General features: G+C 46.9%; 1 protein-coding gene across 10 annotated transcripts in view; it reads right to left on the bottom strand.

The window, feature by feature from the left end:
- Nucleotides 1-71: 71 nt before the first annotated feature.
- Nucleotides 72-27,972, bottom strand: part of TBC1D14 (TBC1 domain family member 14) — a 103,116-nt gene continuing 75,215 nt past the window's right edge. For 5 of the 10 annotated variants that reach the window (XM_001499966.7, XM_023638403.2, XM_070262758.1 and 2 more), the window contains 7 exons: nucleotides 26,331-26,411; nucleotides 25,302-25,396; nucleotides 21,861-21,932; nucleotides 21,038-21,166; nucleotides 18,435-18,544; nucleotides 6,875-7,133; nucleotides 72-2,815 (listed from right to left, as the gene is read on the bottom strand). In XM_001499966.7, the coding sequence (XP_001500016.3) occupies nucleotides 2,750-2,815; nucleotides 6,875-7,133; nucleotides 18,435-18,544; nucleotides 21,038-21,166; nucleotides 21,861-21,932; nucleotides 25,302-25,396; nucleotides 26,331-26,411 (812 nt within the window). In that variant the 3' untranslated portion in view covers nucleotides 72-2,749. Of the gene's footprint in view, nucleotides 2,816-6,874; nucleotides 8,059-18,434; nucleotides 18,545-21,037; nucleotides 21,167-21,860; nucleotides 21,933-25,301; nucleotides 25,397-26,330; nucleotides 26,412-27,972 lie in introns of all 10 variants that reach the window. The other 5 variants (XR_011437250.1, XR_011437249.1, XM_070262757.1 and 2 more) reach the window with 3 other exon arrangements.

Raw genomic sequence — 27,972 nt, 5'->3', positions numbered from 1 at the left:
CTCAAAGTCAAATTTTTGCCATACCTCAAGGTGAGAACTTCAATTTTCAACCAAACTACAGGGGACATAAGTAACAATTTTACATGACCTTTATTTAATAAAACCACATATTTACAATTCAAAAAGTCCTAATTTGATACACTTTACTAAATAAAATTAAAGGTTAACTGTACAAGCAATTAAAACATGATATGTAGCAAGTGTTATCAGGAGTTTTCTATCAGCAAACTATTTAAAATAGTCAAAAACTGAGCAGTTAAAAAGTACCTTTTCAAGTGAAGATTGTTTCTAGATGAGATTTCAGGGATGGTGGGGACGCAGCTTTCAACTCTAAAGTGCCAGTTGCACAAAGGTCCCAAACCTGAAGTCCTAGATTCTGAAGTCAACGGCACGGGAAGTGGGAAGTGCAGACTTCCAAGGGGTGCAGCATTTCCACCTCTGATTCCAGTTTTCCTAGACGACAGCGTCAAATAGAGAAGCACAACCCTCTGCGGAAGGGGGCCAAGTGACGCTGGACAAGGACTTAGGACCTCTTGGCCTCTGAAGCGGAAGCGTCAAACCGGCCAGACCTCATGTGGTCCCTGAACAGGTCAGGAAAACCTCTTCTGCATTAAAGATTTGCTAAGTATTCCAGATTGGCATGGAATCCTGTTTAAAAAACCTAATGCATAAGTGGTGCTATCCAAAAAGATTTACATCAAACTGTTTGACAAAAATATTAAGGGCTGGGTTTTAACTACACAAGTTCCAAAAATGCATTCTGAAGGACGTGCACACCGCCCCTTGTTGCATGGCTTTCTGTCATGACTTAAGGAACATCTGTATGTACAGTAAGAAAATATATACATCTTTCAAGAACAGAAAGCCCATTTCATGGGACAAGACGAAGTCCATCTGCGAGGAACGGTGTGACAGGGCCCGGCAGCCTGGTTCCCAGGCCTGGCTCAGTCTGGGTTACATTCAGCATCGTGATGTCAGGGAATGGCTGCGTCTGGAAGGTGCTGAGACCTCAGTGAAGACAGAGTGCCTCCTCCGAGAGGTGAGGCAAGTCAGCATTTAAAGGCTGAGGCAGGTGTTATCCATGATGTTTGCAACCTCCCTGGAGAATTCAGTTAAGAACATAAGGGAAAAAAGGCAATTCCAGGAATAACGACACACGGAACAGAGCTGGGATGGAGGGTATGAGGACAGCCACTGGCTTGGCAACTTGCTATTGCACCTAGAAGTGTCATCAGCAGATATGGCAGATAGAGAAAACCTATAAAAATAATGCCATATTAGGCTTTATCTCCCACCCCACGTCTCCACGCTGCATGCTATATGCTCAGAGCCAAGGGCGCTCCCAACACCAGGTCAATAGTGGGATGCTCCCTGGGGTGAAAGGTATGGCTGGGAAGGGCTGGAGAGCACCAGACCACACAGCAGCACTTACCATACAGCTAACGGTGCCCCAGAGCCTGGTCTCCCCACCCACAGACCAACAGGCCACAAACTACACGTGGGAACCTGTCTCCACAGAGATCTGCCCGTCTTTTTGACTGTTCTGTGCAAAACTGTTCCTTTCTTTGAATTTGGATAACCAAAGTTCTTAATACAAAGTCATCAGAATCAGTCAAGGAAAAGTTAGAACAAAGTTGCTAATGAACTTGAGGAAAACTAGGCTAAAATGGGGAAAGGCTGATGGTACACATATTGAGAACTCCGACACATGGTCTGGGCTGTGGGGTGTGTGCTGCTCGGTCCTCAGTCCTTACAACAGGCTGTCTTTAAGCCAAATGCATGAGGAGGGAATCACTGCCACTCAGAACTGCTCCTGCCGTTCAGGCGACAAAGGAAAGAGGAGCGTTCTGTCAGAGCACAGGAGCAGCTTCCCCACAAGTGTGTTGTCCCCCAGCCTCCACAAACCAAGCAGGCTGCAGGAGAGGGTAGGTCTTAACATCCTTTTCCCCTCCCCTCTGACTTAAAGGGAGGCTGTTTCCATTCTGTGTTCCATCAGCTCTTAAGCCTGTCTCTGCTGTCACAGGCCTTCTGTGTGAACAGTTCCTCCTGCTCAACAGACGTAGGGAGCAATCTCTGGGAGAGCAGGGTTCCCACTGGAACATAAGCACACATTTTCAGCCCTCCTGCTATAATCTTGTCAGGACAACACGTAAAATCATCACCCTGAAGGTCAGGTCAAGTCCGGGGAACTCGTGAGCACTCATGAGCGACTATCCTCAGAGAGCCTGTTTTCCTTTAATGCTGTCTTTGGTAGGTGGGCTTTAAAAACACAACCTCAAGCTCCGGAAAGAAGTCTCATAACTAAATCAGCCATCCCTTTCTTATGTAAAATATGCAAATATGAGCCAATAACATCTGTGAGGTCTCCCAAATAACATTTCTCATGCACCTTGGCTAAGAAAGAGTGTAATGTTCTTTCCAGCAGTTGACATGAAAGCATTACGATTTAATTACCTTTTGCTGAGTTAAGGGGGTGGGGGATTAGCCACTGCCCGATTTTTAAACCATGCAGAATATGCAGTGGTCAGCCATGGTCAACACTAAGTCATCGTTCCACTGAGCTGCTTAAGGCTAAGCCTTGGTTTAAGTCTTTAAAAGTTTCTTTGTTTTGTTTAAGGCCAACTCCAGTGTTAGGAATCAAACATGAAAAGAGCCCCTGTTCTTCTCAGTGGCCAGCCCGTCCATCTGAAACCACACAGGTGCTCCTCGGAGATCTGCTCCGGTGCCTGGCGCGAGTCCGCCTGCCGCCTCAGTGTCTGAGAGATGGGCTTCCTTTCTCCATTTCCCGGCTGTCCTTCTGCAGTGCAGTCAGTACCTGGGAACCACAGGGAAGATGTCTGTGGGTGATCTGCAGCACACACTGAACACAGATCCTGACAGGGGTGGTGACGGGACCGCGGCAGCCTCCTGACTGGCGCCTCCGCCTCCCCACAGCTGCTGCTCCTGTGTTCCATCTTCCAGGCCTGCAGCCAGACTCATCGTCTATCATGGAAATCCGACCACGCCATCTCTGGGATAACGTCCTACGACCACCTCCCACCAGCCACAATACCAATGTCAAGACGTGGCACAGGGCTCTTCTCCTTCCACAATCTGGCTCCAGCCCACGCCCTTGCCAGCACCAAGCCAGGCTCCCCCTCCAGGAAGCTAACAAGCCCTCCTGGCCTTTACTGCAGCTGCACCCGCTGCCCTGCCCCTCCTCTTCACCAGCAAACCGTGCACCCTCTTCTCATGCCTTCCTGAGCTTTCCCGGAGTAACTCAACTCCCCTTTCTGTGCTCTCTCAGCTCTTGGTGAACACCTTTACTTTTTAAAATTTTACATTCTACTGCGATTGCTTACTAACAGTAGTGACAGTAATAAGAGGCTCCAAGCAGAGCAGTCCTCCAGGCACTTCACGCACAGCATCTACTCAACCCACACAAGCAGCTCAGGAAGGTTAACAACCCACTGTGAGACCCCTGAGCAACGCCGCCCGCTCACAGAAACGACCTGCTCTAAGTCAAACAGCTCATGCGGATTCAAACCCAGATCTGTCTGATTTCAAAAGCAAGAGAATCTTTGTGGAACCAGTGCTGATCTACTTGGGGCCAGGCACTATGCCACTTTAACTGAATCACAAATTACAAGGGGGAAGGCAGAAACATTTTATGCAGGTTTCAAATAAGTTGCACAGAAGGACTAATGGTAGATAAATGGGACTGCCAACCTAACTCAAACATTTACTTGTTGTGTATAGCTCACCAAGGTCTTAACCTTGAGCACAGCATTTAAGAGAAATGTGCGTGGACCACAACTCCCATGGGATCTGGAACTGCAAAAAACTCACTGATGCCCATGCCTCACGCCTACCGTCAGGCTAACTCCTTATCACTATCCCATTATTAGAAAATGTCCTACTATTCAATAACCTCTGACCTAGCTTTTTTTTAATTTTTAATTTTTTTCTGAGGAAGAGTCGCCCTGAGCTAACATTCGTTGCCAGTCCTCCTCTTTTTTTGCGTGAGGAAGATTAGCCCTGAGCTAACATCCGTGCCAACCCTCCTCTATTTTTTTTTTGTACGTGGGACACCTCCATAGTGTGGCTGGTGAGTAGAGTAGGTCCGTGCCCGGGATCCGAAACCATGAACAGGGCTGCTGAAATGGAGCATGCGGAAACTTCAACCATTTGGCCACAGGGCCGGGCCCCCTCTGACCTAATTTTTTTTTTTTTTCCTGAGGAAGACTGGCCCTGAGCTAACATCCATGCCCATCTTCCTCTACTTTATATGTGGGATGCCTACACAGCACAGCTTGACAAGCAGTGCCATGTCCGCACCCGGGATCTGAACCGGCGAAGCCTGGGCCGCTGAAGCGGAACATGTGCACTTAACCACTGCGCCACCGGGCCAGCCCCTATGACCTAGTTGTAACCAATAATTTTTACCTAGTCCCTAAAACATAAGAAGTAAAATGACAGATCTGGGCTTAATCCTTCCCTCTGTGTGTGTATGTGTGGATGGGGGAAGCACCAGTGAGACGGAAAGGAGGCTCAGCAGACCGGTGACTGTACTAGTCGTCCGTGTTGAATAAAGGCCACTGGGAAAGGCCCTGGCTTTCTGCAGCTGCTTCAGAAAACCGCTGTAAGCAACCAACTCACAGAAGATCCAAAGCACACCCTCACACACAGGCCAGCTTCACGCGCGTGCCACCTGGCAGTCACCCAGGGCCCCGCACTCAGAGGGCGCCACGCTTAGCTTAATGCTCCGCAGTCACCATCTTGAAGTTCTTAATAATTCTGAATGTGCGGCCCCACATTTTCACTAGGCACTGTCCATTTATTTACCAGAGAAAAGCTCCTCTCTCTTGCCAAATCCTTGATAATTATATAGCCAGTTCTGCTTACACATGAGCTGAATGTATTTTTTTAACGGCTTTATTGATATATAATTCACATACCACATAATTCACCCATTAAAAGTGTAAAACTCAAAGATTTTTAGCACATTCATACATATGTGCAACCATCACCACAGTCATTTTAGAACATTTTCGTCACCTCGAGAAGAAATCCCACATGCTCTAGCCCCCACCGCCCTGCCCCCATATCGTCCTGTTCCCTGGCAACCACTCATGTGCCTTCTGCTCTAGGCTGCCCTGTACTGGGCTTGCACAGGAATGGAGTCATAAGGTACGTAGTCTTGAGCATCGGGCTTTTTCACTTAGGATAATATTTTCAAGGTTCATCTGTATTGCAGCATGTATCAGTACTGCATTCCTTTTCACAAACTAAATGTATTTAATATTTCAAAAATGCACCTCATATCACCCTAGGCACAAAATAGTGCCCCCTCCCCATAAAATGAGGAGAGTATTTCATGGTATTACCCAAGGGCCCATCACAGCAATTGGGCTTCTTTCCAAAAGACCCCGACAGGAAGGGAGCATCACATAATGGGACAGGAAGAAGAGAAAGGACCAGCTGGGGAGGCAGGACAAAGTCCCAGATGAGAGGGAAACCTCCCTCTGGTTAATAAATAGGCACTTTTAAAAGGGTGAATTTTATGGTATGTAAATTACATTTCAATAAAGCTTTTATAAAAACAAATAAACCGCTAATTAAGATCAGAGAGAGAGAGAGAGCCTGATCACCCATGAAGTAATCTGGCCAAACATAAAAACTCGGAACCTGATCAAGCCTTTAGATCTGCCAATTTACAGGAAACAGAGAGGACCACGTTAAACACCAGCACAGGGATATGACCAGCAAACCAGACTGTGGGAAACACTGGAGGACAAACGACCTCGTTTTTCAATAAATAAAGAGGGGGAGGGATCAAAGGAAAGGTAGGGTAGCCTATCTATTTAAAGACGACTTAAAAGATCTTTCAACCAAACGCAATGTGTGGACCTTACGTGGATCATGATTCAAACAAAATATAAAGTCATTGATGACACTCGAAACAATTAGAAATTTGAAAACTGACTGGATATTTGACAAGTGCATGGAGGTTCGTTATTCTATGTTACTCTATTTTGTACGTATTTTAAATCTTCCACTAATAAAAAAGGTAAATCAGGAACAAGCATTGTTTGGCAAATATAGGAAGTATAAGCCTCCACATATATCAACCAATGAGGTCTGATGCTTAGGGAAATTTGGAGCATACGCAGGATCAAGAACTAGGGTTTTATTTTTTCCTTTTAGCATGGTAAGGACTTGGAACCAGACAACACTGGCCAATCCCACAGGAGACAAGCCCTAAGAGAGATGACCAGAGGAGACGAGAGCAATCTAGAAGCAGGCCCAGCTCAGCTGCTCCACTAACTTAGCCACTAGAGGGCCAGAGCAACACATCCCAGGGAAGGTGGGCAGGGCCTTTGCTCTGGAAGCCATCCTCCCACCTCCTCAAGTGAGGGCTGAGAGCGCACAGTTGCCTTTCTGGGCCTCCTGTGTTTATCAGTGAGATGAGGACAATCCCTGCCCCAGGGCACACCCGTGGTGGGGGGAGGGGGAGCTCCGTGAGTGGTACCCTTGCTTTCTGTGTCTGGAATTTAAAAAAGGGGTAGGGGGAGGGACTTGGCTTACAAAACACTTTCTAACACGTGGAGGGGACCTTGTCAGCAAACTAGAATTTCTCCCCTCTCAACGCCAGCAGAATGGGCGCGAAGGCCTTTATTACCCACTCCCTCCATGACAGAGACCCAAAGGTGAGATGACTGCCCGAGACCCCTGTGGCAGGGCCAAGCCCCAAACCCAGGTCTCCTCACTTCCAGCCCAAGAGCTACTTTAGAGATGGCTGTTTTCTCAAAGTGCGCTCTGAATAATGTACCTCCTAAATTACCCTGCTGAGCCAGCTGCTCTATGGAAAAAGAGAACAGAGAGACGCCTTTACCTGAGCCCACTTCTTGTTCCGACTCTGCATCTGAATTGTAGCAATGGAAGCAAAAAATCCTTCTGCAGCCAAGTCTTCAGGCAGCCTCGTTAGGAACTGTGCTATGTGAATGAAGTCCATCTTGGTCAGGATGTCTTCAAACAGCTTCAGGATGCCCAGGGCCGTGCGGAACAGGAACTCTTCCCCATCACGACAGAACACATCCCATATACGACAGGCCAGATCAAGGGGCAAAGACTTACTATATAAAGTAAAGATCCTGGGAAAAAAGTGTGATTTTTTCAGATTTTAGATGGCACAAAGAAAGAACTCTAAACTCAGATCTAATCCATTGAAAATGCTCCCCGAGTCAGTCACTTTCACACTTAGATACGTGGGGGGGGGGGGGCACTACGCCCACATTCACGCTGAAGGTCAATTTAAACATTTTATAAAACAGCATTATCAGCTTTCACATAGAATCTCAATTTCTCCATTATTGATACCAATTACTTCTATATGCAACAGATATTTATCGGGCACCTACTGTGTGCGGACTCTGTGGCAGGCGCTAGATATGAGGTTAATAAGGCAGACAGAGCTTACTGTCTGGGGGGAATAAAAACATTAAACAGAAATTTACAATCCAGTGTACACCTGTACATGTCACTTCTAAAGAGTACTGTATATTTTTCTCCCAGTAGGGGTCAGCAAAGGAACAAAGTAAATCTTTACAGATAAATTTGATCATGGATTATAAGAAACTTACACTTAACAATGCAAACTATCATATGAAAAAGTGAAATACAAATACGTAATCCCTTAAAAAGAATGTGATAACCAAAATCCAAACTACCAAATGAATATAATCCTGAGTGATCAATTGTGTTACCAGGTATAATAATTTCTAAGCTGGAACGTGCCTATGTCACAAAGCAAGGTGAGTCCAGGTTAAGACATAGTCCAAACTGATTCTCTGTGAATCCTCCTTCCTCAGCTGTGAGACGCAGCCCGGGTGCCATCTCCAGGGTGTCTCCTGACCCCTAGACTCAGCTGGATGCTCCTTCCCGCTCTTGGTCCCTCTATCCTGGTTCTTGTCACAACGTGCTGTGTTTGCTTGTCTTCCCCACAGAGATGCTCAAGAGTAGGGACCCTGCCCAGGTCATCTCCATCCCCGGCATCTACGAAGTACCTGGCAGTCTTTGCTGAAGAAGTAAATGAGTGGACAGGTTCGCAATCTGCTCTAGATGTCAGAGGCGGTAATTTTCTCACTACCTTCTCATCAGTGCTAGAACTCATTACAAGTGGTGATTCTCAGCTGGTGAGGGACATTTCCTATCCTCCTGGAAAATCACTTGTCCACAATTTCAGTTATTTCCTTAGTGCCTGTGTCAGCCTGAGAGACATGGGGGCCCACGAAGGCACCTGAGCTCAGGTACTGGACTCAGACTGTGGGGCTGCCTTGGTCAGGAGGTAATATTATTTGCCATAATAGATTTCACCTGAAAAATTATCCCATCATGGCAAATCTGCTCCCAAGTCTCATGGGCAATTTACTCTAAACCTCCCCCCCTGCAGAGCGCTCTGGCCCAGAAAGAGCCTTTCCTCCAGGACCCAGAGGAACATGCACGCAGTTAAGGGCACGCACTCAACACAAATGCTAATTCAGACCAAAAACGTTCAAGGCTATATACTGTCAGTGCTTTAAACTCTAAAAAATTCAAGGAAGGCATTTTGTTGTTAGCGCCATTGAGTCAATTCTGACTCCTAGCAGGCCTGTGGACAGCAGAGTGGGACCCTGCCTGGTCTTTTTTTGCACCATTCTCTCACCTTGCGGCACTATGTCAGACAATGCTCTGATGCAACTCATAGGGTTTTCATGGCCAGTTTTTTGGGAAGCGGTGGCTTTTTTCTTAGTCTGCCTTAGTCTGGAAGCTGCAGTGAAACCTGTCCACCATGGGTGCCCTGCTGGATATCTGAACTCCCAGGGGCGCAGCTTTCAGCATCACAGCAACACACAGTCACCACAGTACGACAACTGACAGGGGGATGGTGTGGTTCCCTGACCAGGAAACAAGCCTAGGTCTCAGGGGTGAGAGCCTCAAATCTTAACCATTAGACTCCCAGGACTGGCTAAGACAAGCATAACAATTTAAATTTCATTAAACTCAGATGATGGACTAGGGAGACAGATGTCACAGAAAAACTCTACACCATAAAAACAATGACAGCTAAGTTTAGACCGAGGACCTACTCTGTGCTGTGCACTACACTGGGCATTCCGGAACATAGCTCATTCAACAGTCAGGACCACCCTGTGAGATGGATTCTTTTATCTCATTCTACTTGAGGGAACCAAGGTTTAGGACGATAAGCTAAACCACCACAGGTCCTGCCGCCAGTAAGTGGCAAAGCTAGCCTCGGAGGCCGGCTCCAATCCCATGCCCTGACGCCCAGACTGCGGTGCATGCCCTCAGCAACACACCCCAGCAGCCCTGGCAGGACACGTCATTTTTAAGTCACAACAAGCCTTCACATGAGCTTCTCACTATCTCAAAAACAGAAAACCATTTGATCATTCGGTCTAGAAAACACAGTTAAAGAGAGATCCAAGAGATCTTCTGTTTCTAGTCTCAATCTAGAAAAGATTCTCAATTCCATCTGGAGGAGACGGTTATAACGATGGAAAAAAAAGTGAAAAACAACTGACCTCATCCATGATACTGCTTCCTATCTACCAGTTCACACGTGGAAATCAAGCTCTTACGTTTAAAAGCAGTCTTAAGTAAGAAACGATGGGTAAGCAGAGTAGCTAAGGGCAAAGAACAGGGAGAACAATAGCAAAAGAAAGTTCTTCAACGCAACAGTCCTGAGTGCAGATCTGTGTTTTGAACCCTATAAAATTAAGCCAACATCTGAATGACCAAGAGTGCGAGAGTCAGTGCCCTGATGCCCACCTGCTCGATCTTCCCAACCATCCTAGGCATTCCCATTTCTCCATGAGATAACTGCCTGAGATCTGAGCCCTTCTGAGTCCAAGCAGGTCAGTGCATTCATCATTATTTTTTGAGCCAACTACTATACGCTAGTCACTGCTCTTTGGTGATGAGGATACACAGCATCAAACAAAACAGGCAACACCCCCTGCCCGTGGGGATGGAGGGGATAATAACATGCACAGTATGTCAGACGCTGATTTAAATACAAGCAGGGCAGGAGACAGAGATTGCTAGCCTGGGTGTGCACATGTGTGAGTGCAGGCACATACACACACTTCTAAAAGGGACGGTCAAGAACACATCACTGAAAAGTGACATTTCTGTAAAGCCCTGAAGAGAAAGCTGCAAGCATGAGGAAGGGTCCGGAAAGCATCCTGACAGAGGAAGCAGTGAGTTCACAAGCTCTGAGGCGAGAGCAAACCCGGCACATCCGAGGAAGAGCAGGAGGCCAGCGAGCTGAAGCCAAAAACAGCACAGGGGAGAACACAGGAAGATGCCCTCAGAGACCAGGGCCAGCACGGGCATGGCCTGGACTTTAGGTTTCATTCTATGTGAAACGCAACACTCTTGGAGGGTCCCACCAAAGGAGGGTCCTCATCCACTGTGCTGAGAAGCGCCCGTTGAGGAACACAGGTTTCACCAGCGGCCACTGAACAATCCACACCAGGTTGGAGCAGCATGGTATCAGAGGAGGTGGCCAGAAGTAGAGAGACTCTGGACAGGTTCTGCAAGGGATTTCCCTCGCAGAAAATGCAATAGAGGAGTCAGGGATGCTGGGTTTTTGGCCGAGCAATGCAAAGGACGGAGCTGTCATTTAAGGATACGGACTCTCTGGTTTGGGCAGGAAGGTCAAGAGCTGAGTTTGAAGACACGTTCAGTTTAAGCATCAGACATCCAAGTGGATAAATGAATTACAGTGGAGGTCAGGGGAGCGCTCTGGACTGGCGACAGTTTGTGTACAGGTGGTGCCAAATAAAGGAGGTACTCTAGGATCAGAGAGAAGAATGACAAATGCTGCTGAAAAGTCAAATAAGACTGAGAATTGATCACCAACCATGTATTTCATGTAGAAAAGTATAAGCTGTGCCATATTTTATATCATTTGCTATTTTTAATGTACTGAAATGGAATTATTAAGAACTTGAATGTTGTTCTATCTCAAATAAAACGTGGTTCTTAAAGAAAAAAAGACGTTTCCATTTTCACCTGGCAAACATCTACTCATTCGTCTCAGCCTAGAAGACCTCTGGGAGGGCTGCCTCCAGGCCTCAGGCTAGGCCAGGCTTCCTGTTCAGCGTGTGCACTGCACCTCACGCACCCCTTTCCTAACAGTTATCACATGGGGACACACAGCCCCAGCTACCTTCCCTCTGCCTCACTCACCCTTCCCTCCTCGGAGCCTTGCAGATTCCAGCAGGCCTTTCGGCAACCAGCTCCCAACCCCCCAGGCTCTAGTCCCGCTGGCCTCTCCAGCATGTGCTCCACCCTAAGAGCCCAGTGTCAATAAGCGCTGTCTCCTGCTCTGGACTGCCAGTGCCTCAGGGCAGACGCCCCTGGGGGCGGTGTGTGCAGTCTCTGAGCAGTGAGGGGATTCTCTGATCTCCTGCGAGTGGGACTGCTCAGATGTGCTACATGGTTCTCATGTTCCCTTCCTCCCTCCCTTTCCTGTCTCCTCTTTCACTTGAAAACCATTCATTACCAACAGCTTTCAAATGCTTGACTGTATTTTAAACCACATTTAGATTCAAAAACCAGCTGTGAATAGGACATGAAAACAATCCTTCCTGGTTTCCGCTCAGAAAAGCGGGTAAGCAGCACCATTCACGCAGCTGAACAGCTCACTCAGCTCCCGTGGGGCTGAGGAGAGCCAGCCCCAGCCCTGGGCCCTGGAGGCTGACCCGAGGTTCTGTCCTGATCCCACAGAAGCCCTCCTTGGGATCGGGACCACTCCCATCACAGCAGCAGGAACAAGAGGGCTGCAGTCCACAGGGCCCTCCTCGGCTCAAGCCCTTCAAGTTTACTTGGCCCAGGACACAGGGCTTCATCCTGCTCCAACCAGCCTGAGTGTGGGAGAAGCAGGGACACTGGCCTTCCTGGGACTGCCGTGGTGTGCTTCCCATGGTAGGAAGAGAGGATTCAAGGACTTGTCTCCCCCAAGAGATGCTTATGTTTTTCTCCTCTGGACCAATGCATCTTATTGCACTGTATACGAAAAATGGTAATTTTAGGTACAAATTCAACTAATGCAAAATAATGTATTTCTATGTTGCTAAACTAATGAAGTGGCTACAGGCTTATAAAAGGCTTGCAGAAGACACCAAACACAAGCTGGGTGTATCTATTTCCCCCATAATGTGTGTGGGAGGAAGAAGACAGTTTTTTTCCTGTCAAACTTTCACAATTTCCAGAACACTCTCTTATCTGGCTGTGTCTATTCTAAGCGCGTGTCTGAGTTTACAGGAAAGCAAGGCAGCATGGTGGGGGAGGGGAGGTCACCACTTCTGAAGCCAGCTACGGAGGCAAAGGCTCATGCTCAGAACCCACAGGGAAGGACTGACAGCCACCCCGGACTATTCCTTGAAGCCCGGCGGGACACAAGTGACAGAGCTGACAGGGAGCACCTGTTCGTGCTGGGCGCTGCTTTGCATGCTTCTACCTGGACCGTCAATTTAATCCTTGCTACAACCCCATTGGGAAGTACAATCACCATCTCCGTGCCACAGATGAGGAAACTGCAAATGAGGGGAAGTTGTGGAAAAGCTGATTTTAACCTGAGGTGAAAGGGTAAAGGTCATCTAACAGTCTCACTTGTTGAGAAGCTACAACCAGAGACTTGGATCTTCAAGGCCTGATACCAGGCATTTCCAGCTGTGCCCAAATTTTCCCATCCTGACTCGTTCCTAAGATTATGAGCCCCCATAGCGGGCTTAGGATGTGGCCCTGAACCCCCCGTGTCCTGAAGAACTCAGACAAGCAGTTAGGATAGACACTGCTACAGAAGAATGGAGGTACTTCTTAGGCCCATTAGATTCTGTGAGGATTAAATAAAACAACATTAAACACCCAACATAAACTGCATTCACTAAACACTGGAGGCAGCTATTTAAAACTCAGTTCGAACTCAGTTAACAAATGCAACCTCCACCCCCAACCCGATCCTGGAGGCAATTAGATCCACCTCTGTGCCCCCAGAGCACCTTCTCATTTGAGCCCAAAGATACTCTCACCTTATGTCCCAGCGCCCAGCAGGGGCCAGCAGACACTAGGTAAAGAGTATGAAGCCCCACGTTAGACTGCAGGCTCCATCTCAGCCAGGGCGGGTGCAATGGTGATACACAGGCTGTGCAGGCCATTCCTGCAAGCAGGTTTCCCGCCTGCAGGCTCAGAATCCTCCTCCCTCCACATACACACTTGTGAAGGCCCCAGTGTAGGCCACGGGCTATCCCGGATGCTTGGGAACTCAGCAAGACAACTCCTGCTCTTGAGGGGTTCTTAGGCAGACTCGTAACCCAAAAGTTAAAAGCTATAAATGAATGTGTGCAAGATGCGATGGAAACTGAAACCTTCCAACAGTAATTCACCTTGAACTCTTCCTTTAAAGTGGAGATTCAGTGTAATGACAGTATCTCCAAGTATCACTAAAGATCATTTCAAGAAACATTAATCATGATCTGGAATGCACTGCTTGATTCTTCTATTAATTCAAGATTATTTATTACAAAACCCACTCATGCCTCCACAAACCCTGCCATTTGACAGCAATGGGAAATATTTTGATAAGTTAAGTGCCCGCATGTCAGTCCTCTCACAAAATGTGGATACTCAAAACTCTGTAGAAGGACAAACACAGTTGGTAAGACCCTATTCTGACCCTCACATCTCCATGTGAGCAGAGAAGAGTGACAGGCCATACTAAATAAGGTCTCTTGCCAGGAAGGCAGTATCAGCAAGTAAATCTAATTCTCAAGTGTGAAATCCCTGTAACCCACTGGGCAGACAACATCCACAAGTCCACATGAAGGAGTGCCAAGCACCGGAGTGGGCCTCAGGCTGGAGTCTGCATATTTTAAACCCAGGAAGGAAGCCCTCGGGAACAGGTGCATTGCTTGATCTAGGCAGGACTCTGAGCCAAGCACTAGGGACACAGAGGTGACAGGCAAAGCGAGGTCTATTACAGGAGCAGCAAGAAACAGACGATGTGCTCAGAGTGGGTCAGCACCGTGACGGAGAGAAGGATAAGCTGTCAGGGCAGAAGGGAGAGACAGCATCCTGGAAGAGTAACTCAAACTGTGCCAGGGAACGCCCTATAAATCTACAACGTGATAACCCATAGGGCAGAGAAACTGTCCTCGGAATGAAGATGGAACAATGCTTAGCTGGCCTCTGGTGGGCAGACAGGGTGGCAGGAAAGGAGATTTTGTCATCTTATTTGAGCACCCACACAGCTCACCCAGGACACTCAGCTGGCCAAACCCCACGGTCCCCTCAACTCTCTGACATGGAGCAGCAGAAAAAGGCTTTGCTGCCCAAACAGTTAGTTACTGGAACCCTAGAATGTACCATGTTTTACACACCACATGCACAGCACAGATCCACCATGCATATGCAGTTCGGAAGCAGGCCCAGCTCTCAGAGGTGTGAATGTGGCTTTTGGGGAGGGGATGTGACAGAGCAGAAAAAGCAAAGGTTCTGGAGTCATTCTGATCTGGACTGAGCACTCGGGGCGTGAGAGTGGGTAAGGGGCCTCAGTGGCTTCCTTTGTGCTAAGACATATATACACCCGCTCTAGACATTGTGAAGATGAAACAAAGCAATGAGTGTCTCTGAAATGTCAGCTTCTAGGGCAGGCCTTGAGGAAATCCTCTTCTTTCCCTTGCTTCCTCCCTATTGTCTACCCGACCCTATTTCTGATCTGAGCTTTTATCTAACATCAGCACCCAAACAAAAGCCTGAATCACTGCAGACCATCTATAAACATGAACCGCAGGGAATAAATCGTGAATGCATGGTTTTCCTGTGCTTAACTCAAGTTCAGAATTTACTAAGGACTTACAATGTGCCTAGCCCCGCGCTGGGACTGCAAGTAGAGACAGTGTTCTACCTGGTCCTTACTCTAGAAAGCAGTCAAGCACTTCATCAAGGATAAGCCAACAACAACCTTTACACTCAGTATCAGATTTAAAAATAGGAAAGCTCAAGTAATACTACAATTAAAAACTCATGGTAAAAATAAAATAAAAAGCCCACCCCTGCAGAGGCCTCCTCAAAGCACAGTTGGCAGCATCCCCAAGGCCTCAAGCACCAACCACATCACGTCATCGGGGTCTCAGCAGTGGAAGCTTTGGAGCTTCCTTTTCATGCAGAAACCCTGTCCTCCGCTTCACTTTTCATCAAGGACAAGCCTGACCCATATTTTACACTCCCCAAGCATCATCAGCATGCTCATGCTACCTCTGGAGCCTGAGCTCTGGGACCCTGCCTCGTGGTTATGCTGCCTGATAACAAAATCCCTCAGAAAGGACTCCATGGGAAGTGCGCAAGCTCGGGAGCAGGCAACTTGAGTCTGAATACCAGCTCCGCCATTCAGCTAGTCGCATGCCCGTGGGCAAGTCACCCAGTCTCTCTGAGCATCTGTAAAACAGAGGTGCTCCGATTCATTCCCAGGAGTTGTTCTGAGGGTTGAATGAGATCATGTGTGAAAAGCACTGGAGTCCACAAATGCAGGCATTACCCTTGACCTTTGCCCCATCTGGATCATAACCATCTTCGGACTAGAACAGCCAAGCGTCGGGTATCTTCCAGGACAGAGCTTTTCACACTACCTGTTGTGACCCAGTCGATGGCTAGTGCACTGTGAAATCAATTAGAGTGGATTATGACCAGCATTTAAAAAAACAGAAGAGGAAATTTCAGAATGCTTTCCACATAGTGAAAGCTAAGTACTGTTTCATGAAACTTGTTTCAGTCACATATACATATTTAGTTTCTGCACACACAGCCATACACTGGGTCACAACATAAAATTTATTTCCTTTGCGAGACAGGGTGAAAAAAGTTTGAAAGACTCTATTCTAGGACAGTGCTTTCCAAACTTCATTTTTAGCCTGGAATCCTAACACTAACTGGGACGCCTAAAATAGGTAAAGTAGAAGACAAAGACTCTGGTCCTGCCTGATCCTCTCCTAACACCCTCCCCCCGTGGTTACAGACTCCAAGCCCGGGAAGCTTCGAGGTCAGAGTTCACAGTCAAATTAACAGTGTGGGTGCACAATGGGGGTGCGGAGGGGCAGCCTATGCAAGAGCTGCGTGTTCACAGTGTGGAGAGATCATTGTTTGTTAAATAATGGTGCTCTGTAAGGCAGGCCCCAAACACTTCCACCCAGACAGCCCAGCCTGGCATCCCCACCAGCGGCCAGGTCATGGCCTGATGTTTACTATTCTGCAGTGACACCAGGACTCGTGGCTTCAGCTATGAGTGCCAACCTCCAAACTCTTGTTCCCAGCAAGAATTCAGCCGAGTCTGAGAAGTCTCAGGGTTTAGGACAGAAGCAAAACATGCCAAGAATCCTAAAGGCTAGATCCCAAGGGTGCAGAAGTCTGCTTTACTTAAGAGACTGCGCCTCGTTTCGGATGATACTCAGATGTTACTTTCTAGAAATAAGCCTTTGCCTCCTGAAGAAAGTGAGCAAAAAAATCAAACCAGTTAACTGTTCCTAGCAGTTTTAGGTTTACTAAGCAGGTTAGTGTTGAAGCCTAGAGGGGCCTTTTTGGTCAAGTGACACCTTCTTTCCTCCTGCAGAGCCTGTCTGTGTTGGTGGGGGCGGGGGAAGGGGTGCTGGGGAGTCGCCTTACAATGCCTTGCAAGGTTGAGCATTGCAGTCGCAGATGAGGAAATGGGTTCAGAGACTTACCGCCTCACCAAAGCCATGAGGCAAGTAAGGGAGAGGGGCTGGGGCCTAGGCCGTACTGCAGGACTCCAGAAGCACACTCGTGCCACCAAACTGACCTGAGAGACTGCTCACTGTATTCCTCCAGTCTACCAGCAGCCTCCTCACCGGGCCCTCAAATTCCAGTGCTCTCTGGGGTAACATCCCACTTCTTCCTCAGGTGACCACATCCACCTCTGGACGAAGACTGGTCTGGTCTACTGCTCCATCCCAGAACTCTCGGGAACCTCCTCCCTGTATGTCTGTTTGGATGTCCAGTAAGTACCCCGAAATCACCGTATCCAAAACCAAATCCATTAACGCCCTGACAAAGCTGGCCCCTCTGTGTTTCTGATCTGAGCTGGCGGCACCAGCAACCCCTTCACCAGCTGGACACTTGAGAGCAGACAATTCTCTGCCTTCTCTTGCACATCCACAAAATTTTCACTGGGACCCACATCTTTCCTCTCTCGAACATCCCTCCAGCCCCTATTTTCTACCGACTGCTGAACGCTCAGCTCAAGCCCTGGTCTCTTTTCCTTCATTTGTCTCCGCCTCCAGGCTCCCCTGCCTCCCAAGTGACCTAAACCTCACTTCTAGACAGAGCCCACCCCTCTCTTCACCCAAAGCAAAAGCCTTCAAGTGTTCCCTCTGGCCTCCGTAACCCTCCCCAAGCTCCTCGGCTTGGAATCCGAGACCCACCAGAGCCTGGCCTCCCAATCTCTCGCCTACCATTCTCTGCCCTTTTCCTCTTAGGCTCCAGGATCACCAAATGGACTACTCCAGCCCTAGTAATTCTGGACACCACACGCTGCTTCTCACCATCATGCCTTGGCTCAAATTCACATGTTACTTCTACGTGCTCCGACTTTTTCTTTTTTTAAAGATCGGCACCTGAGCTAACGACCGTTGCCAATCTTTGTTTTCTTTCTTTTCCCTGCTTTTTTTCCTCCTCGAATCCCCAGAGTACATAGTTGTATATTTTAGTTGTGGGTCCTTGTAGTTGTGGCACGTGGGACGCTGCCTCAACGTGGCTTGAGGAGCGATACCATGTCCGCGCCCAGGATCCGAACCGGTGAAACCCTGGGCCGCCGAAGCAGAGCGTGCGAACTTAACCACTCGGCCACGGGGCCGCCCCCAGCGTGCTCTGACTTCTAAGCCCAAGTCCAGTTCCTCTGTCCTTCTTCCCCTCCTTCAGAGACAGCATTTATCAAACGCTGTCCAGCTGTCCATGGACATGTCTCTCCCTCTAGACAGGAGCTCCTGACAGGCAAGCACTGTATCTTGCGCACCACCCATCTCTGGATCCTAACAGAGAGCCTAGCACAAACCTGGTGCTTAGTGACATTTTGTTTAATGAATAGATAAATGGCACCTTGAAAACAAATAGGTACCAGATACCATTTGTTCTCTTAAGGGAATTCAGCAGTACCAGCTAGAGAGTCATAGATAGTAATAAAGAGAGCTAACAGCACTGGGCAGATGACGAGCAGTGCAGGAGCTAGAAAACAAAGGGCAGCTCGAGCACAGGGCGGCCGGGTAAGCCTGTAAAGCAGGAGGTGGGAGCTCAGCTGAGCCCTGAAAGAAGGTGGCAGTGAAACATGGGGGCAGGAAGATGAGAAAACACTCTGAAAACACATGCAAATGCAGTCTTACCAATCAATTAGGTAGATGTCTGGAGTTAAGTTGTTTTTCTTGAAATGAGCAAATAATTTCGGCAAATTTTCTTCAAAGAATACCTCAAATGCAGCAAAATAAGTCAACATCTAGGGAGATAATATGAAATATACTAATAAACTAATTATCAGCACTAGTACATAAAAATGTCAATAAACTTAATACCTTTAGAATCTACCAATTTTCTTCTTACGTAAATTTGATTGGCAACTCGTTGCTAGGCAATTTCTAAATAAACACAATCTCTAATCATCACTAGCTACATCTTCTTATTTCTTCAATTTAAAGATAAGAGAACTGAAACTCAGCAGCGACATGACTTGCCACGTAAGGTCAATCACTAGTGTGTGGCAAGGCTGGGACCCGAACCCGCACCTCTCACTGCGAAGGCTGAGTTTTTAAGGGTCCATTCTTTTCTAAGAACCAGGAATGAATTAACTGTCTAAAATGATCTGAAAAACCACGCAGGCTTCACTCTCAACCCCTAGCACTCCCAGAGGGAATATAATACCAATATCTGAGGCACAGGCAACACCCTCTGGCTGAAAAGCCCAGCCCTTTTAATGCAGTTAGGGAGAAAACATCGAAGGAAAACGAAGCAGTCACAGCCTGCATTTCACCAGCACATGCTTTTCAACTTCCTACAGAGTTTGTAGGAAAACAAAATGCACAGAGCAGGGGAGCAGTGCTGACGGAGAAAGAACAGCTACAGCCGGATTCATCTGAGAGGTGGCCCAGTTGTCCCCCATTTGCCAGCTGCGTGCGTGTGGGCAGACAGCGCTCTCCGACGACGTCTGCTGTTGTACGGAGGGGATGGACTATAAACCAGTGGTTCCCGACACGGAGCACTTCGCCTCCCGGGGGACAGTTGGCAATTTCTGAGGACATTTTTGGTCATCACAACTAGGGGCGTGGTGCTACTGGTATCTAGTGGACAGAGGCCAGGGAGGCTGCTTACACAGCCTCTGATGCGCAGGACAGCCACGACCCACAGCTGTCTGGCCCCAAACGTCAACAGTGCTGCTACTGAGAAACCCTGATGTAAATGAAGGTCCCATTCAACAACACGATTCTATAATTTTTCCCTAAAAATATAAGCTAAAATTATCAGATATGTTTCCAAAGAGGAAACAGGGGTCTTATCTTCAAAATTAGGAGATATTTAGATACAAATCATTTCACTATATATAAAAAGTTTTTCCTATGAAAGTAGCATCTGTGATGCTCACTGTAGAAACTTAAGAAGGACAGAAACAAACGAAGACCATCCAGAAACACGTCTGATGCTGCAGAATGCTTCCTTGTACTGTTAAACGTGACAGCTATTACGGCATATGTTCTATTTTATACACTTTTGAAAAATTAGCATTATAATCTTAAATGCTTTGCTACAGAACCGTTCTTCACAAACAGCACTTTCGCACTGGACAGATTACCAGATTTAAAAGAACCATTCCCCTAAACCTTTTTAAATGTTTTCATTTTCACAATGAAAAATAATTTTAGTTATTACATAGTTATAAATAATTGTGTAACAATGATCTTTGTGCATAATGCTCTGTCCCCATTTGTGACTTCTTTATAATCAATTCTTACACAATCACACACCAATACCATTTACTGATACTAATACTTAACACGAAATTGCCTTCAAAAAGGATTCTGCCAATTTACACTTCCCCTAACAGCCACCAGTTTAACAGCAGTTTTTTAAATACCTTTTTTTTTTTAAGGTATGTACTGCCTGAGCAAGAAATACTCAAAGTCCTTAGGATATTAAGGAAGAAACATTCCCTACCTGATCTAAACTATTAGATCACTTTGGTCTTGAAATACCAAACGGTGATAATTATCAGCAAATCAAGACAACGTTAATTAAAAAGCTGACGGATTTGTTCAATTCTGGGCTATGGAAAGAACACAGGCTTAGGAAGGAGAACGGGTGCAGATCCCGGCTCTTCCACTTACCTTGACCGGTCACATTATTCTGAGCCTCGCTTCCTCATCTGTGCCATGCAGAGGACCCACGTCCAGGAGCAAGTGAGGGGCTTCCCCAGGGCAACTACTATCAACTCCTTCCATTTATCCAGTGTCTACAGCGTTATTCTGAACACACCGCTGCCTTTGGTCAAATGAAGGAGCTGGTCTTAAACACGTCTCCTCGCCCATGAGTGACGCTGCATGGAGCAGAGCCTCAGCATGACAGTGCGCAGCCAGAGAATCCAGCTACGCTGCGTTCTATTTGACAGACCCCAATGCGGAGACAGCTCTTAGCTTTTGCTTTGACACAAAGTACATATGTTTGTGCAGGAGCCTCCCCTCCTCCCTCGTCTAAAGACTATATTTTCATTAATACTTTCTGAAAGAATGTATTAAGAAATACACGCATATGGCTATTAAATACGTATTTAAAGTTCAACACAATGCCCAAATAATCCTCCACCTTATAGAGCGCTACTTATTCTAAACATCTCTTAGTGGAGGGAAATGTGTTCTTTTCCCCACCGCAAAGACAGAATGATCAGGCAACTCTTGCTGTGTGAAGACACAGCACCCAGGGTGCATACACAGGGCATACTCACAAGGCCATGGTCCACTCGGAAAAACGCCATTTGACAGGGTTTATTCAAAAGATTAGAAAAAGCAATGAAGGCATCTGCAGTGTCTAAGTTCAGGATCAACACTGCCGCAATGAAAGACATGCCCTGAACCTGAGAGGGGGAGAGACGGCGTTAAACAAACGGCAGCCACCGCGGTCAGAACTGCAAAAGAGGAACCCAAACGTCCTCATGCTAGACGGGCCCACACAGCTGCCCACCCACCCACCCACTGCCACCCCCCAAAGGCTGAACTGACAGTCTCGTTGACTCTGACCTGCCCTTCCTTGGAACCATCGCTCCGCCCCGTCAGCCACCTGTCTGTGCTCCTTCAGTCCCCCACTCCGACCACGTGGGAAACCATAAACCAACCCCTCCTTATGAATTTGGCATTTGAAATATACTGTCCTCTAGAATGCCTAATTTCCTGGTGCCATAGAAATGTATGCCTATAATGTGTTAAATCTAAAATCAGGCGCACACACATCTATTAAGCCGCAGAAACATCAGCAGCACAATTTTTAAAATGCTTACTGCAAAAAGGCTTTTTTGATTTAACACTGAAAAAAAATCACATGCAAAAAATGAAAATCAAATCCAATTAAAATGTGATTAACGTTAGAGAGCAGCCGTGTCCGCTCAATTTCTTTACAAGGAAACTGAGGCAACTCATTTACCATGAGCCTTTTCATAATCCTCAACAAAAAAGGGAAAGCATTCAACCTGACTGCAGCTAAGATGTGCTGGGCAATATTTTGGCTTTCTTTTTAGATGATAAGATTATAAGATATTGAAAAAGTTCACTTACATAACCCACATCCGGTCGGTAACAAGTATAAGCGCCCAAAATACTGTGCAACATGTCATGATATGGACCACCCTAAAAGGATCAACACACCAAAAACAACACACGCGTAAGTTTGTTAGTGCTCAGAGTGACATCTGATACTGCTGCTGGCGCTGCCTGTCACACTGCTGCCCACAGGGGAGGAACTAGTCGCCAAGCATCATGCTAGCAGCTCTATGCGTATGACGTAATGTAACAAATTAACTACCAATCCACAGTTCAACAGGAGTCTGCAGCTCAACCTACAAAGCTGCTCTGCAAAAAGCCGCTGGGTCAAGTATGAGCACTACAGTAGAACAATATCCTTAGTTTGGCCCCTGCTATGTAACTATACTCACCTTCAAAGTTCAACAGGTGACCAGGTACCCCGGCTTCTTCAAAGCAGGTGAGTGTTAACTGTCCTTCTGACTCAGCCTCCCCGCTGCCTCCCGAAACTGACTAGTCTTCTTGCCTCCTTTCCCCTGCCCAGCATTATCTTTTGTTTCTTTTGTGTTTTTGGTATGGCAGGCTTTAACTCTAAGTCTTAAGTCCAAACGGATACTATCTTAATCCAAACAACCTCCCAGCTCTCCCCTCCCTCCAAGATTTGTGTTGGAATGTTTTTTTCCAATTGAGCATAACAGGGAGCGCAAAGGGGCCTCACGCTGCTGTTAGCATGTCTGAAGACACTGTGGAAGGGCTGGCTTGGTCCAAATCAAACACTTACTGTCCATATCTACCACGTGGCTTCAGTTAACACAAGGAATAAAAAGCACACACGGTGTGTGACTAGCAAGTCACTCCACTGGTGACTACATGCGGCTTACAAAAGAATGCCATGGCCCAAACCATCACATTCTAACAGATAAAAAGAAGAGAGATTTTCAAATTAAGAAGGTACAAAAGAAGGAAATACAGCAATGGGAGGGTAAAAAAAGACAACATCCAGGACTAAGAGGGTAAGGGCAGACATGGAGGGACCTCCATGGCAGCACCAAATGCCAACTGAGGAGGAGTGTTGACTACTACCAAACGGTATCTGGTCCAAGGCCAAATGAGAAAAACAAGAATGCCATACTCAGCTTTTCTTTTCTTTTTTTTTGTGGTGAGGAAAATTGGCCCTGGGCTAACATCTCTTGCCCATCTTCCTCTTTTTGGTTGAGGAAGATTGTCCCTGAGCTAACATCTATGCTAATCTTCCTCTATTTTGTATGTGGGATGCTGCCACAGCATGGCTTGATGAACAGTGTGGACGTCCACGACTGGGATCCAAACCTGTGAACCCCAGGCTGCCAAAGCACAGCACACAAACTTAACCCTACACCACCACAGGCCCCACTCAACTGTTCTTAAAGCTAATTGTTTTTAACCTAAAAGAACTTTCACCACTGTGATGGTGTCCTCCTCACTTTGGTGCTAAATGTTCTTTCTTTGATGAAGAGATGGTGCTAGTAGATAACAGTTCCTTATTTTAAATGCCCTTAACTTGTTTTGGCTGTCTCAAAGTTCCCCACACTCTCCCCTCCCACTACCCTTTGTGTTTTTAACATCAGCCATTTATGAAATCCAGAACTTCGGGAACCACAGACTGAGGAAGACGCACCCAAAGGAACCCAGAGGGAGAGACCTTGGCTTCAGCAGGGCATTAGCACCCTCCCAGACCCTGTCCTGGGTTTCTGGCAGTCTTTCTTGGCTACACTGCGAGCACCTCTCAAAGCTATGCCCTCACACCCCGCCTCCTCCAGAGCAGGGACCATCCGCACCCAGTTCCTAGCTCAAACAGAGACGGCAAGAGTTAGTAAGGAGGGTCCATGGAACATGGAAGTGAACTGTATCCTCTCTGGTCCTTCCTTTAGCAAGGTTCTCTCCCAAAAGGAACTGGGGACGCCCTGAACCATGAGCTGTTTGATGCCTCCATTGTAGTCCTCCTACTACCTGGAATGTCTTTCCCATTTTCTGGCCAGACTCATCCAAACCTGGTCCAAGCACAGCCCAGAAGCCACTACCCCAGTGACACCATTCTTGACCCCTCCTGACCCTCCCCCCATGGTACAACCAGGAGAGTGACCCATCCTCCTCTGTGCTGTCAGAGGACCTAGGACACACCCTCTTCTTTGCACAGCCCAGTGTGTCTAATCTCTACATCTCGTGGCTCCTTCCAGGCCGCCACGTAACCGATTTGTTCTAATTTATTCCACTGCCCTTTACTGATTACCTAATGTGTGCAAGCGCACAATGCTAGAAACACAGGCATGAAAGACCCAGACTGGGGATTCTGAGGTTACTCTGGAGGCAATGAAGTGACTAGATGGAGGTGCAGGAGGCCAGGAGAGATCTGCAGAGGCTGGTGCAGCGATCCACAAAAGATGAGACTCTGAACTAAGTAAAGGCAGTGGCAACAGAGAAGGGACAGACTGAGAGGGATTTCAGAAGCAGAACCAGCAGAAACCACGGTAGACTGGATAAAGGGGGGGGGGGGGGTCAAAACGAGACTCCCGGGTAAATACACACCTGCTGGCTGATGAAGAGAAGGTCTTCAGATACCTCTGCTCCAATCTGGGGGCCCAGAGCCCTGCCTGCACTATACTCAGATGCCCATGAGGAAGCTCTCCTTTTCTCTTTACTGCCAGCCAAACGAGAATATTTCATCCTGTCACCCACAGCTGGCTTCTGTGCCCAGGGGAGTCACCATTCTCCTAGTCCAACTGCCCAGAAACCCCACCCTCACTATGACCAAAGGCTGCCAAGGATTTCCCTCTCTCCCCCAGGATCAAGCACACCTTGATCATCTTCTGAGTGAGTGCTACTGTGTGTAATCCTGAAAACATAAGCAGCATCTAGGAAAGCTCTGACAGATAGAGTGGCACACACGGCCCTTCTTGTGCCAGACTTAAATACATTTGATACATACATTTCAAAAGAATGACAGAATTGCCTTTAAAAGCAGAAATATGGCCATACTAAATATTTGTTGGAAAGGATCAGTTACCCTTATTTTTAAAAGTCTAAATGCATTAACATAAGACTTGGGGCCAGCCTTGTGGCCGAGTGGTTAACTTTGCACGTTACACTTCGTGGCCGAGGGTTTCACCAGTTCGGATCCTGGGCGTGGACCTACCACCACTCATCAAGCCATGCTGAGGCAGCATCCCACACAGAGCAGAACCAGAAGGCCCTACAACTAGAATATGCAGCTATGTACCAGTGGGCTTTGGGGAGAAGGAGAAAGAAAAAGGAAAAAAGAAGAATGGCAACAGACGTTAGCTCAGGCCCAGTCTTAAAAAAAAAAAAAAAAAAAAAGACTTGCCTCCACTTCCCAAAAATACCCAAGTACTTTTCAAACTTGATTACAAATATATGCAGTTTGGCATCCATGAATTTTAGACAAAACATACTCGAAAACAACAAATCACCACCACCTACCTGCTGGAAAATGCAGAGATTAGGAAAGGTTCTAGAAATGTCCAATTTAATAAGCTCCAGACTGGCTTCTCTGTCTGCTGCTGAAAAACCGGCATCTATTGAAAGACCAAGAGTCATCCCACCTCTCAGAGGCAAGCATGTGCAGTAACCACGAGGCTCCGAAGTTTCTAAGAAGGCAGTTCTTCGAAGTACATGGACCTAATTACAACTTGAACCAACCAACAGGGTCCACTTTCAGAGTTCATACAGTTTGCAGAGTTCCTTCCTTTAAGAGCAAAAATCTCCTAACATCGTCTAATGCCAGGTCGTCATCAGATATTCTCTAGAGTCTGAACTCAGAATCTAATTTGACATTACCTTCCATCCACAACAGTCAGTGGAAGTAAGGACAAGTAAGGGAGTATACACTGATGAATTCCAGGCACAGAAAACAACAAAAAATCATTTGATCTAAAACATCACTGGTATAAACTTAGAATATGTGGGAGTTAATGCAATATAACACTCATGTACTATTTCTAATGAATATTTATGAAAACTCATTTTATATTTTTTTTGAATTCCAGTACCACAGACAGTACAAAAAAAGATCAGTAAAAAAGATACCACTTAACCAAAGAAGTAATCATTCTTATGTGTTATGGGAAATTCTAAAAGCATCCCCTAGCAAATATGCAGTGCTCCTGCCTCTTTGGAGGTTCTGATGCTCCTCTATAAGCCACCACTCAAGTAATCCTGGGGGCCAGGCTACTGTACATCATGTGAATAGTGGATAAAGGAAATGACATGGGTTACAAGTGGCCCTCCAGCACGTTAGGACACAGACACCTCTCAGGAACTGGGATGTTCTCTTTCTTATAAAAGTGTTTTTCTTTAACTTGTTTGCTCTTAAAAAATCCCTTTTCCCATGAAGCTTTTTATAAATTTGTACCAATCACTACTTCAGTTAAGCAAAGTTTCTTTGTTATGTAATAAATAATGATATACATAGCTGACCAAAGTATCCACTAGTTTTAGCATCATATCTACCTTCATTCTCCACTTCAGAGCCTCCCGTGCTGAAGGACCGCCACCTCTCCTTGGCTCGGGCAAGACAGATGTCAAAGAGCTCTGGAAGACAAGCCTCCGGGTAAGTACCAGGTGCACAGGTGAGTACATTTCTTCCAAACACCAGAGAACACACTAGCTTGCTCACATACTTAATGACAGACGGCATGCTTATTAAGGCTACTTAAACAATTCCCCCTACTTGGCCTGAAGGTATTTCTATTGTCTACAAACATCACCGTATACAAAGAAAGAACACACCAAATACCACTATGCCTGGTATTTACTTCTATTACACAACCCCCCCATAAACCATTTCGCTCGGATTTGTCTGTGAGTCTGTCGCCTCTACTAGCCTGTGAGGGTCTCCCATTTCCATCTGTATGCAGAGCCAACAACACTGGGACTGACACAGAGTAATACCATCAATGAGTATCTGCAGGGAAGGGAGGGAGAGACAAGCAGAAAACCCATCTGGTTCCAATTAAAGACGAGATGGAACTCCTACGCCATGGCCCAGTCTTCCCGATCGTGCTGCCTTCCTGGAAGCAGGGTAGGGTGCAAGCAAACAGGCAGAGGTTTCAAAAAGTAAGGATTCTTGCTGGGAGAGGCTGATCAAGATAGGTCTCCCACAAGACAGCCTCCAAACCTCCTCCTCATTTAGGACTTGTTTTTCCAATAATTCTCCTCTTTGAGTAGTGTGGTAATAGTGAAACGACGCATGAGCAGAAATTTTACAAGGCCAAGGCTACAATTATGGGATAAGATGAAAGTCTTATAAGATTTAAAAAAAACAGCCTGTAAAGATAAAAATAACAATAATAATACAAACCCTAGCTACACAGAGAAGATACAAATCCATCTCATAGGGCCTCCAACAACGTAAAAATTGTCAACATCGACTCCACAAGCATTTCCTGGGCACTAATATAAAGAAGACCAGGAAAGAGTTCCCGTCCTCTGCAGCTTAGACTGCAGACGGAGGAAAAAAGTAATGACTACAATTTATTAAGCACTGAATTGTAAGTCTGGGAGCTCCTGGCACTGAGTTCACTCTGACTCACAGCCTCACAGAGTGCTGGGCAGAGTGGGAAGTGAGGCCAGCGAATGCAGCTGGTAGAGGAGAAGCACACACAAACTGAATGAATGCACAGGGGAGACAGCCCTAAGAAAGGTGAGCACGGGTCTCACCTCCCTTTCAGACTGAAGCTACTAGAACCTCAAGGACCCAGTCCGAGCACAGTATGTTGTCCCTCTAAGATGCTTATATATAATAGCTGCCTGGGGAAAAAACGCCACAAAAACACCAAGAGTACCCCAGATACCTTCACATAAAGAAACGCCCGCCTCCCTTCCAGCTTCATGTCCTGATCAAGGCTTCCTTTCTACAGGACTTTGCGAAGAGATCCTAACATGACTCAGCCCACTGATGCTTTGAGACCCATGTGGGTTACCCTGTCGATTCAGGGAAGATGACACGCATCAGGAAGAAGGTAGGCGTTTGCTCCAAACTACTAGGTAAGTGAAGCGCCTAAGAGTGACCCCAGGCTTCCGCACTGTCTCTCCTAGAGGACACACTCACCTGGCCTCTCAAAAGACAAAGCTTTACGGCAATGGGGTGCCT

The sequence above is a fragment of the Equus caballus genome, chromosome 3 (assembly GCF_041296265.1).
Source record: "Equus caballus isolate H_3958 breed thoroughbred chromosome 3, TB-T2T, whole genome shotgun sequence".
NCBI lineage: Eukaryota > Metazoa > Chordata > Mammalia > Perissodactyla > Equidae > Equus > Equus caballus.
This window is presented reverse-complemented; position numbering and strand designations above follow the sequence as displayed.